The 12,587-nt window shown below is 39.1% G+C and overlaps 1 protein-coding gene and 1 long non-coding RNA gene across 2 annotated transcripts in view; one reads left to right on the top strand and one right to left on the bottom strand.

The window, feature by feature from the left end:
- Positions 1-10,609, top strand: part of LOC124022136 (zinc finger protein 239-like) — a 55,940-nt gene extending 45,331 nt beyond the window's left edge. The window contains exon 2 of the mRNA XM_046337180.1: positions 10,074-10,609. Coding sequence (XP_046193136.1) covers positions 10,074-10,355 — 282 coding nt within the window. The 3' untranslated portion in view covers positions 10,356-10,609. The remainder of the gene's footprint in view (positions 1-10,073) is intronic.
- LOC124022139 lies at positions 3,740-4,190 on the bottom strand. Its single transcript, XR_006836351.1, has 2 exons — positions 4,020-4,190; positions 3,740-3,885 (listed from the first exon to the last, which is right to left on the bottom strand). It is a non-coding gene; the product is annotated as an uncharacterized LOC124022139 (long non-coding RNA).
- Positions 10,610-12,587: the final 1,978 nt, after the last annotated feature.

Raw genomic sequence — 12,587 nt, forward strand, 5'->3', positions numbered from 1 at the left:
TGTAGGATTCTATAGAAAGAAAAAGGAGAAAAAAATAACATGATTGTTTATTATTATTTAGGAATAGGTGTTTTTTCTTGTTTTTAATTGTTGACAGCCAGTAGACACCATGTTTATATTGGTGAAGGTAAAGCATTGTAGTTGATTATAATGTGAAATGGAAGTTGTTTTCTGTTGGTGGTGAGCAAACGTGTCCAACAAAAATATAGGATATGTTTGTTGTCTTCAGGGGGAAGATGATACAGGCTTTGGTTTTTCCATTTATGTTTTGAGGTTGGACTTTAGGTCTTTTAGGACGCACTGATTGGTGTCACCTCGTTAGTCAGGTGGTGTTACACCTGTGCTGGCTTGTCCATCTCGTTAGTGAGAAGGTTTTTCACCTGAGCTGGTCCAGGTTCTATTTAACAGTGTCTGGCCCAGTGCTCCAGTTGTCTTGATAGATGTGACAAATCAACACCTTTAGTTGCGCTACCGTTTTGGTTTGCTTCCTGTTTTTAAGTTTGTTGTGGGTTTTTATTTTGTTTATTTTCTTGGGCAGATTTAGTGGGTCTCATGGTGGGTGTCTTTTAGGTCCCAGTTGTTGTTACTAGTCAATTTTCAGTGGATTCTGAGAGCAAAACTTCAACATTATGTTATTGTACTTTTATTGTATCAAATGGTTGTTTTATGCAACAGAATAGAGGGTTCTTAGAACTATTGTGTCTGTGTTCTACTGAGGATGGGCCTCTGGGAGAAAACACTGACAGGAGATTTACAATGTCTTTTGGGTGTTAACCTAAAGAGACAGTATTCCAGATTATGAGTTAATGTTTCTGTTCTATATGTTACCAGGGAGAGATGACCCCAGGGCCAGACCCTGGTTTCTACACAGAGTACTGTTTTTACAGCGGACACTGTCTGCTGAGAATTATAAGTATCTTTCATAAAAATCTTAACCTTGTGACCCGTTCTATACATCTGTTGTTGGTCATGTAGGTTGAAAGGGGTGTATCTTAGCTATAAAAGACCTTTGTACTTTTGTCTCGTGGCTCTCAACGAATCATCTGGGGGTGATTTGTTGACCAGCCAATATTATTGTAGAGCACTCAATTGATTCACTTTATATGTGTGTGTTGTATTGACCTGCTCCCTTATTAATAAGTGAATAAAGATTTAGTTTAAGAATAAATCTGACTTGTGTGATAAGTTTGTTTCTCATTTGATATTAAAGAAATTAACAACCACATTTGGCAATGTGAATCTTGACTTGGTGACCGCTCCTGACGACCTGGGTAAATCGTCCTCGAGGGATCCCTCAAACTTGGAATCTCATGGAGACCACACTTCGGGAATGGAGCAGATGGACCCACCTTAGACCTGAGAGGCAGCGAGCAGATTCTATACACCTAGTTTTTTTAAGTGAGTTTTTAGAAAATCCTCGTAGGCTCTGAGTGTGTATTCCTATGTGATGTGAGGGCCGAGTCAGCATCTGGGGCACCTTGGAGGCGTAAACAGGGCCCAGTCAGGAGGCTCCTGTGTGGAGGTGTAAACAGGGCCCAGTCAGGAGGCTCTGAGTATAAATGTGAGTTGCATTATCCTAGGAACTAACCATGAGATAAATGTGAAAATATTCCTGCAGGTAAAAATATTGTTGAAAAGCTAATTGATTAGGTATGTTTGGGATTAGCATTGTGTGACTGATATTAGAGTTGTGTGAATGTGGAAATGAGTCTTAATCTGACATTTGGATAGTAACATATAGAAATATGCTTACTCAGATTATTGAAATTTGGATAATAAATGGGATGATATTTTAGAAAGCAGCGGAAGGTCTATAGTTCCTGGGAGGCTTGATTTTTGCCGTGGTCTCTGAAAGGTTAGAGAACTGTTGAGGATCCTATGGTCATTGTCTGGGAAACAAAAGTTTATTTTTTTATTCTGCTGGGAGTATGTTTGGAGAGCTGCTGTGTAGCTATGGAGAGTCCTTGAAAAAGCAAATGGAATGGTTGTCGCAAGTCGCTGAGAATTTCTTACGTTTTATATGGATTCTGTGAATATGAAAATATGATGAATTGTATGTGGGTATATTGATTACTAGAGATTTGATGTAGTATTACTGGCATAATCATTAGATACAATTTAAACAACCCATATGTAGATGAACGTAGGTTTTGCGTTGGTATCTTTAATGGATAATTTGATAAAGATGAGGTTTAAGCATTATTAAACAGTCTACAAAGTCTGGGCAGTTGTCCCAGAAACTGATGGGAGTGTGTCCATTTTAGGATAAGTTATCCTAACGAGGTGACTATAAAACGCTAACTGGATTTTCTCCATCCCGGTACTACAATTGAAATAAAACTGCCCTTAAGGCCTGAAAATTCAGGGGGTGGTGTCTTCCCAGTATGAGAGGAGTTGCTATTGCAACAGTATAGCTTCCATCCCTCTCCTCGCCCTGACCTGGGCTCGAACCAGGGATCCTCTGCACACATCAACAACAGCCAACCTCGAGGCATCGTTTCCCATCGCTCCACAAAAGCCGCGACCGTTGCAAAGCAAATCCTTCAAGGTCTCAGAGCGAGTGACGTCACCGATTGAAACGCTAACTGGCTAGCCATTTCACATCGGTTACACTATATTTAATGAATACACATTTTTCCATAAAGTTAGAGTGAACCAAAGTGTCTGACTAACTGTTGATGTTGAAGAAGCGTCCCGTCCACTATATTATACGTCACAGTGGCAGAATCACCTGAAAGATGCACATCGCCATCTGCTGACTGGAGTCGGTATCGCAGTTGAGAAAATACTTTCAGACAAAAAGCTAAAAAGCGACTGCCCCTAAAAACCAACGACTCCCTTTGAAAAAGGGCTATGTGTCATCAGAAACATTTATCATTGTGTAAAAATGTACTACAAAGTGTAGCTAAATATAATATCTTTGGTCAGACCCCTCAGCACGTGACGTCCAAGGACTTCGAATTATGGGGCGATATCAGGCCTGTCTGTTGTGGCCGCTATTTCACCCCATAATAGTCATCCCAAATTGGGCTGTGTATAACTACGTAAATGTCTCTCGGACAAGGTGACTTTCATCAATATACACTCTAAAAGGTAAAGGTTCCTGCAGTATCCTTTAGGGGTTCTTCAATTTGAAACTGTGGGGGAACCCCTAGAAGTTATTTGAAAAACCTTTTGTGAGAACATCTAAGTTCTTTGAAGAACCCCTTATCATGGTTCCTCAAAGAACCTTTTGGGGTTTATTTTTTAACTCCCTGTCCACCCTCCCTCCATTATAAAAACATATTATAATAATATTGACAATATTGACTTAAATAATTGTTTATTTAGTGGCACAACAAATGTGAATTAATATTTACAAAACTATTTACCAAACAAAACACATTACAAAATTGCAACATTTCTGCAGACATGTCAGACCATAATAAATAATACATTTACCTCATATAGTGCTTTTCATGACATTTAAAAAATATATACAAATAATGATGTACAATAAAAACAACATACATTAAAAATGAATCATAGGTAAACTAACAACATTGTAGACTTGATGCTAAATACAGATTTTTCAGCTTTAGTGTGTATATCATATTCACTTAGTTATGTTAGGAAGTTTGCCATCTTTATGACCGGCCCTGGTAACTTCACCCAACTTCTCTTATCCCCAGAACACAGTAACTTAATAACATAAGTGTTTTTGTGACATTTTTGGGAAATTTAAGGGAAAAAAAATAAAAAATACAGCCCTAGCAGAGCCCCAAGTCCCATGGAGACGTCCTCGAGGGCGTGGATGTTCTCCCCATCAAAGGCCAGCAGGATTTCACTCTCATGGTGAAATGGATTTCCGCCGATGTGCAGTAAAGGAGTGAAGAGCGGTGAAATCTGTGTCAACAAAAGTAAGAAAAGATTAATACACATACAATTAACAAAGACCATAACAAATGTTCAGCTGTAGTTTTATATAAGCGTGCACACCTATGTTTATGAAGAAACAGATGAATGGTGCATAAGCATACCATGTCACGGACATAAAGGCCACTCGGGTCCTCTTTGAAGAGGTAGGGCAAGAGCAGAATCGCTGCTGTGGTCTCCAGTCCTAGTAAAGCATTGATCTTACTACACTTGCTAATTATATTACAAAATACATTAGAGAAAGGGAAGGAATAAGAGCAAATACCTCTTCTGCATTGTCCTTCATGGACTGTCAAAATAGCAGGATGATGTCCTCACCCCTGCCTCTCTACCTCTGCTAGTCGTTGAATTGTCTTTTTGTCTATATCCATTCCATGGACTTTATTCATATCTTAGGTCTGAAAAGATCACTTGCACACATTTGTATGCTAATAGATTTCAGTTTGGGGGGGGTTCCATGTGCTGTGCCTCGGAATGAAGACCAAAGAGTTCACCAGAGTAAAGAAGTTAAGTGTCTGTTGACATGTTGGAAAAGATTAAAGGTCTACAATTTCTGTTTAATTTGTCAATGTTACATTTTTAATCATTGATTTTCTGGCCACCATTACTGTGGTTACATGTTCAGTAGTTGTATTGTCCAGCAAACCCACTGCAGCCCACCTTACCGGCTAACTCTCCATCCCTGTTCAGTATATGTATTGACCAGCCTACCTCACCAGCTAACTCTCCATCCCTGTTCAGTATATGTATTGACCAGCCTACCTCACCAGCTAACTCTCCATCCCTGTTCAGTATATGTATTGACCGGCCTACCTCACCAGCTAACTCTCCATCCCTGTTCAGTATATGTATTGACCGGCCTACCTCACCAGCTAACTCTCCATCCCTGTTCAGTATATGTATTGACCAGCAAACCCACTGCATCCTACCTTACCGGCTAACTCTCCATCCCTGTTCAGTATATGTATTGGCCAGCCTACATCACCAGCTAACTCTCCATCCCTGTTCAGTATATGTATTGACAACCAGGGATAAAGAGGAAGTTAACAGCCTACATCACCAGCTATGTTTCATACTTACAGGGCATCCCTGTTCAGTATATGTATTGACCAGCCTACCTCACCAGCTAACTCTCCATCCCTGTTCAGTTAACATGTTGTATTGACCAGCCTACCTCACCAGCTAACTCTATCCCTGTTCAGTATATGTATTGACCAGCCTACCTCACCAGATTAAGGTCTCCATCCCTGTTTAATTTGTCAATGTTCACCAGCTTTCTCCATCCTGTTCAGTATTTGTATTGACCAGCCTACCTCACCAGCTAACTCTCCATCCCTGTTCAGTATATGTATTGACCAGCCTACCTCACCAGCTAACTCTCCATCCTGTTCAGTATTTGTATTGACCAGCCTACCTCACCAGCTAACTCTCCATCCCTGCTTTGGACAATAACATGACTCTCGTACTTTGCCCTTTTCCTTTATGGTTGATATTAACTATAAAAGGAGATATTATCTGTCTCTCTCCTACAGGGAAAATAGTACTTAGAACTACCAATTATTGTAGATAAACATTAAAGAAAAGGGTAAACACAACACTGGACTGAACCCCATAACTGTCAAACTAATATTAATGTGCAACAATATAGAAGAGACATGACTAGAGGTTATGCAATATGGGTGTAAATCCACTGCACGCTTCTTAGGTGTGTAATTGACATGACCAAGGAGCTATTGCAAATTTGAAACAATCAAAAATGTACGTTACACCTTGTGATTTTACACTACACAAACCAGACTGTGCAATATGGAAGGGTAGTCAGCAGACAATAGGTCACACGACCAAGGAGCTGTTGAATTTTTTATTTAAATAAATAAATAATGTAAAACCATGTGAGATGAAAATGGACAAACTAAAGTGTGTGCAATATAGAAGGGTAGTTAGTGGACATTCTGAACCTTGTTTGAAGTCAGTAGATCACATGACCAAGGACCTATTGAAATCTGGGTGTAAAAAAAGTTTGTACTTTGTTTACGCTCCCTAACTAATTCAACAAGGAATACAAAATATTGCTCACATTTACACATGTTTATTAGCTTTGGAAAGAGAATTAATGTCCAAATCGTGAAAATAAGAACTGTGCAATGTTGTGCGCAATATTTCCAACATCATGACACTTATTTGGAGTCTGTGGCTCAAGTGGTTTGAAAGCTATTTAGGTTTGAAAGCGTGAATATCTGTTGAATATCCAACTTCAAACTGTCTTTACCTCGGTCGTTCCACTGGCATACAAACTCGGTAGCACAGAGTTGATCATCGATATGACGTTGGGAAATAGTGCATTGTGGGTAGTTTAGAAGATTTTCCGAAATAAGTTAATAAATATGTAATAACGCAAAAACATAACTGTTTGTTCTTATAGGTAACCATAAAGTGACTACAACTAGCTTACTAAGTCTTTAACCACACTGTATTGTTACACTGGTGAGTAAAAACTCATGCTTCCTACACTTTAACTTGTTGTCTGAAGATATAATCTACATTTTACTCAACTGCGTTACCCACTCCAGTCAGCAGATGGCGGTCTGGGAATTTATGGTTATGCTGTTGGTGTGACGTATAATGTAGTGGACGGAACTCTTCTTTCATCAGCAGAAACAGTTAGTCAGACACCTCGGTAGCTTGATAGACAAATAGCCGAACCAATAAAGCTCTTTAGACGCTTTCGTGTTTATTAGCCACTGTATTTTAAACTGACTACTGTCGTCTAGTTAGTTATCCGATTTAATTTCATATTTACGGTGTTGTTATTAGTCAGCTAGCGGGCTGGTTAAGTTAGCATTAGCCTAGCTAGCTAACATCTCTGACCATGAGTTCACTAAGCTGCTCTCCTCCTGATAAAGAAGAGGTGGTCTGCTGGACGGAGAAAGAAGCTCTGGTGAAAGAGGAGGAAGTTACAATACAAAAACAAGTAGAGGGTGAGGCTGTTACGGTGAAAGAAGAAGAGAAAGACGTCTCAGTAAAGAAGAGGAAGACGCGTTCAGAGTGAAAGAGGAGGATGTTACAGTAAAAGAAGAGGAGAAAGAGGAGGTTGCGGTTTTTGGAGTGAAAGAGGAGGAGGAAGAGGTGACTGTCACATCCAAAAAGGAGGAAGAAGAAGACGAGGAAACTGGATATCTGTGCCCCGTTTCCCAAAAGCATATTCAGGCGTCCAATGGTTCTAACAACCGGGCCCTGATTAACACTAGTAAGTACTGTCTTAAAAACAGAGGCACAAACTCTGCAGTTGAACTGATGTTTGGTGTTAAAGGGGAAATTTGCAATGCTACATCCATTTTTTTACTTTTTAATTATTTATTTACAGTCATTGATTCTTGAAGAATATAACACATGCCTCAAAAGCTTAGTTCAACTGTTGTACCCCGTCAGGACCCTAATAATACAAAGACTGGCCATCCATGAGGTCAAAATTATATTTTAATTTCGAGGGTGTATAGTATATTCTAGAATTCATCCATGATGTCATAATGATAGTTTAACCACGTTTCTAGGATATATAGTATATTCTAGAATTCATCTATGATGTCATAATGATAGTTTAACCAGGTTTCTATAGCTGTGATCTGTGTAACAAGAGATACTCTGATAAAAGATATCTGATCAAACATCAGAAAATACATGGAGTTATTTCATGATATCAATTAATTAATGTCACAATGTAGAATGTTTTAACATTGTAGAAGGAGTAATTTAATGATGTCACAATGTAGGACCCTAAATATTTCACCCCTGTTCTATTGATTTCAACATGACATGGATATTATTCTCAGGGGAAAGATCCAGTCTCTGAATTGAGAGAGTACTATTTATGTGATTTTACAAAGTGACCCACGTGAATCAAAGTGAAACACTTAAAAATGTAGCTAGCTGTTTTCTACAAATTGTCCTCCAACCAGGGATTTACACATTACTCCCAGATTCCGTGTGGTTTTTGAGCTGTTTTAACAGGACCTGCAACCTCATCTCCCCTCTCTCGCTCAATTGATGTCAACATGATATTGATGAGTGATGACAAATAAGTGCTGTTCCATTGTTTAGCGACCCCTAAATTTAATTGCAACAATCAAAAATGTAGCGGATTGTCTTCTGCAGGTTGTCCTCTAACCAGTGAGGTAAAATGTATCTCCCATTTCCATGTGTTTTTTGTTTTGTGTTACTTTCTAGAGCAGGTTCAACCTGATTTCCTCCCAAATCCATATGCGTTGCCATGGAACACAATTTATTTTGACTGCACGTTTTTCCGTATTGGAAATTAGTTAGTTTTGAGAGTTCTAGAAGCTAGTGGGTTTTAGGATTCTATTGAAAAAAAAATTAGAAAAAAATAATGATTGTTTATTATTATTTAGGAATAGGTGTTTTTAATTGTTGACAGCCAGTAGACACCATGTTTATATTGGTGAAGCAGTGTAGTTGATTATAATGTGAAATGGAAGTTGTTAAATCCTGTTTCTAGTCTATTAATTACAATGTGTAACCATTAATGTCCCAGGACCAAGATTGGTAAACACTGTTGAAGTGTATAATTGTAATACATACATGCAGACACGGTATCATTCAAAGAGAGGAATTTGATCACCTCAAAGACATTCATACCTAAACTGCACATTAATTTGCCAAGGTAGAGTACATGATCAGTGAATATATTAAATGTACAGGCTACAATGTGGGGATCTCATGCATGGTAATAATGACATGTATATTTGACTTGAATCCTTGGCAAAACATGATATTATATTCTACTCAATCCATAGGCTTCATTAATGTCATTCAGGCTGTTTTGAAGTTGATACAACTGGCTATGATAGTTGAGGTTCATAGCTAGGTTCTGAACTAATATGTATACCAAACATTTGGGTCCATACACAGATCGGCTAGATAGCTAGCTACACATCCATGGGCATACAGGGATTTTAATCATCCACTGCACAGTCATCCACTGCACAATAATACACGTTATTTCATCTATCTGCATGGCAAATACAAATTTGTACATTCAATTTGCAGTAAATTCTTCAGCCAGCTAGATTCTATACATCCACTTTTTCACAAAACGACAGCCTGGTTTGTGGGTTGTTTAAGGTGTCCCTAAAACAACCAGAATGACAATTTCAAACTCATGTCACAACACCTATAAAACTAGCCCAGCTAGCTGGCTAAATCACGATTTACGTAAATGAACTATGATTTAAAACAAGCATAATCGTACCCATCTCTCCTGTCCGCCATCTTTGCTGAAGAAAGTCCAACAGTCACTTGTGCAGCAGCAGCCTCCCCCGTCCTAGTGCCGAACCGAAAGGACGTCTAAGATGCGATGGAACGGTTGACGAAAAAAATAAATCACAGAAAAAATATATTGACTGATATTGATTTATTTAGGGGGAGGGGTAATTAATATTTTAGGACTGGCGACGTTTTAAAAATTATTATTATTAGTAGTAGATTTATGTCCGCCATCTTGGATCCAGTTTTGTTCTGTGTAGGGGTACACCTCTCTCCTAGTGTTTGTCTCCGCCATCTTTGCTGATGAAAGTCTAACAGTCACTGGTGCAGCAGCAGCCTCCCCCGGTCCAAGTTCCAACCCGATAGGAAGTTTAAGATGTGATGGAAAGGTTCACGAAAAAAAAGAAATAATCAAAAATATAACTATATTGATTTATTTAGGGGGGGTTATTTAATATTTTAGGACTAGCGTCGTCTCTGATTCCTACCCTTTAACTTTTTGTCTGAAAATTAAATAGCATTTTGCTCATCTGCGTTACCCACTCCAGTCAGCAGATGGCGGTCTGGGAATTTATGGTTATGCTGCTGGTGTGACGTATATTGTAGTGGACGGAACGCTTCTTTCATCAGCAGCAACAGTTCGTCAAACACCTCGGTAGCTTGATAGACAACAGAGACGAAACAATAAAGCTCTTTCGTGTATATAAGCCACTGTGTTTTAAACCCATTTCTGTCGTCTAGTTAGTTATCCGATTTAATTTCATATTTACGGTGTTGTTATTAGTCAGCTAGCGGGCTGGATAAGTTAGCATTAGCCTAGCTAGCTAACATCTCCGACCATGCGGTCACTAAGCTACTCTCCTTCTAATGAAGAGAAGGATATCACAGTAAATCAAGAAGTAGGGAGTGGGGCCGTTACTGTGAAAGAAGAGGAGGACGCGTTCAGAGTGAAAGACGAGGAAGATATCACAGTAAAACAAGAAGTAGAGAGTGGGGCCGTTACTGTGAAAGAAGAGGAGGACGTGTTCAGAGTGAAAGAGGAGGATGCAGTTTATGGCGTGAAAGAGGAGGGGGAGGAGATGACTGTTACATCGAAAAAGGAGGAGGAGAGAAGAGGAGGAACCTGGATATCTGGGCCCGGTTTCCCAAACGCATCTTAAGGCATCCAATGGTTCAAACGAAGAATTTAACCATAAGATGGTTTTGAGAAACCGTTCCCTGATTAACACTAGTAAGTACTGTCTTAACAACAGAGGCACAAACTCTGCAGTTGAACTGATGTTTGGTGTTAAGGCGGAAATCTGCAATCGCTACACCCATATTGTGACTTTTAAATTATTTATTTACAGCCATTGATTCTTGAAGAATATAACACATGCCTCATGAGCTGAGTTCAACTGTTGTACCCCATCAGAACCCCAAATAATATTTTTTTACTATAATGTTTAGAAACAATGTAAATCAACACTGTATAGCAGTTAAGAACAAATTCTTATTTTCATTAACGGACTAGGAACAGTGGGTTAATTGCCTGTTCAGGGGCAGAACGACAGATTTGTACCATGTCAGCTCGGGGATATGAACTTGCAACCTTCCGGTTACTAGTCCAAAGCTCTAACCACTAGGCTCCCCTGCCGCCTCAACATGGTTAAAGCTATAATGTTGATATCATGGATGGTCAGTCCTTGCATCCATAGGTCTGTCTGTAGTTACATTTCTCCAACCCCATAATCTTTTATTACCAAAATAGTGGTGGAATGACAGATTTGTTATTGTTTGAACTGCAGATTGCTGGGTTTTGTGTTTTTTTTTAAAAACAGCAACAAAATGGCTGCCCAGAGACTTGGTTAACCGCTGAGGGATGGGGGAAGGAGAAGTGTAACCACTCTCAAATTCATAGAGAACGATATTGTAGAAACCTTAACCCAACGCCTAGTGACCTCGTCAAGAAGTTCAGACATCTTGGCATAACAGTTAAAAGGTGTTGACTTGACAGTCGTTGGAACCAGGTTTGAGTTCAGCTCAGGGCCTCTCCCTGAATTCACTACACTATGAATACAAGGACTGGCCATCCATGAGGTCATAGTGATAATTTAACCAGGTTTCTAGGATATATAGTATATTCTAGAATTCATCCATGATGTCATAATGATAGTTTAACCAGGTTTCTAGGCTATATAGTATATTCTCTCATTTTGTCTGTCACAGTACCTATGATGAAAAGGCCTCTCATATTTTTAAGTGGGAGAACTTGCGCAATTGTTGGCTGACTAAATACTTTTTTTTGACCCACAGTATGTCATGCAACAACAACCAAAGTGCTTCTTCGTTCATTTCAGGTATATTTGTTGTTAGGTGAAGTTGTGAGCCAATATGGCAAACAGTGTACAAACCCTCATTGTCAGGTTGATGGAAAAACCAAAAAGCATTTTACTGGTTGAAGTGTTTTTTGATTTGCGATGATGACACAAACATTATATTAAGCAGGACATTCAATCGATCCTTACAATTAACACCCAAAGTAGTGTGAAATGCTCTCATAAGCAACCTGGAAATGGAGGTTACTTCCCTGAGTTTTCCCCCATTCACATTCAGAATTCATTGTGAAAAACTAAAATCTTTGCTCACCATTTTTGCTCCTGGCAGATATACTACATCCATAACTAACCGTTTCCTCATTACCAGATATACTACATCCATAACTAGTGGTTTCCTCATTACCAGTGTCACGGTGCTGACTTTTGCCTAATACCTGCAGCAAATGCCTCTACCCCGTCTTCTGGCTGGGCAGAGTACTTTAGGATTTTAGTTACTGCGGTGTAACAAGGGCCTAGCCGTGCGGCCCTACCAACCCTTCTATTTCTTCGTAAATGGCCCTTCGCGTGAGTTGGGTTTGTTCCTTCGTTCACGTTGTCACTCCCTTATTTTCCGGTCTAGTATGAGGTCTTGGATAGATATACTCCTATTTAAATATTCTGAGTGTCATGGATTCCTCCTATATTTCCTTACCTTCAAGTTACTTTACCTCTGTATATATCAATACCTAATAACTTATTCTATTGATTATTATGCTCGTCAGCTAGTAGTCACTTGGAAACTAGTATTGTTATATATTTTGACTCTCCTAAAAATATATTATTGTCCACACAATGACATTTTTTAAATTTTTATTTTACCTTTATTTTACTAGGCAAGTCAGCTAAGAACAAATTCTTATTTTCAATGACAGCCTAGGAACAGATTTGTACCTCGTCAGCTCGGGGATTCGAACTTGCAACCTTTCAGGTTACTAGTCCAACGCACTAACCACAAGGCTACCCTGTGGTAATAAATGCTCAGCCCCTTGGTCACTTTCCTGTAATTGGTATTCTCACAGCACTAACGCTAGATTC

Source organism: Oncorhynchus gorbuscha, unplaced genomic scaffold (assembly GCF_021184085.1).
Source record: "Oncorhynchus gorbuscha isolate QuinsamMale2020 ecotype Even-year unplaced genomic scaffold, OgorEven_v1.0 Un_scaffold_1305, whole genome shotgun sequence".
Taxonomy (NCBI): domain Eukaryota; kingdom Metazoa; phylum Chordata; class Actinopteri; order Salmoniformes; family Salmonidae; genus Oncorhynchus; species Oncorhynchus gorbuscha.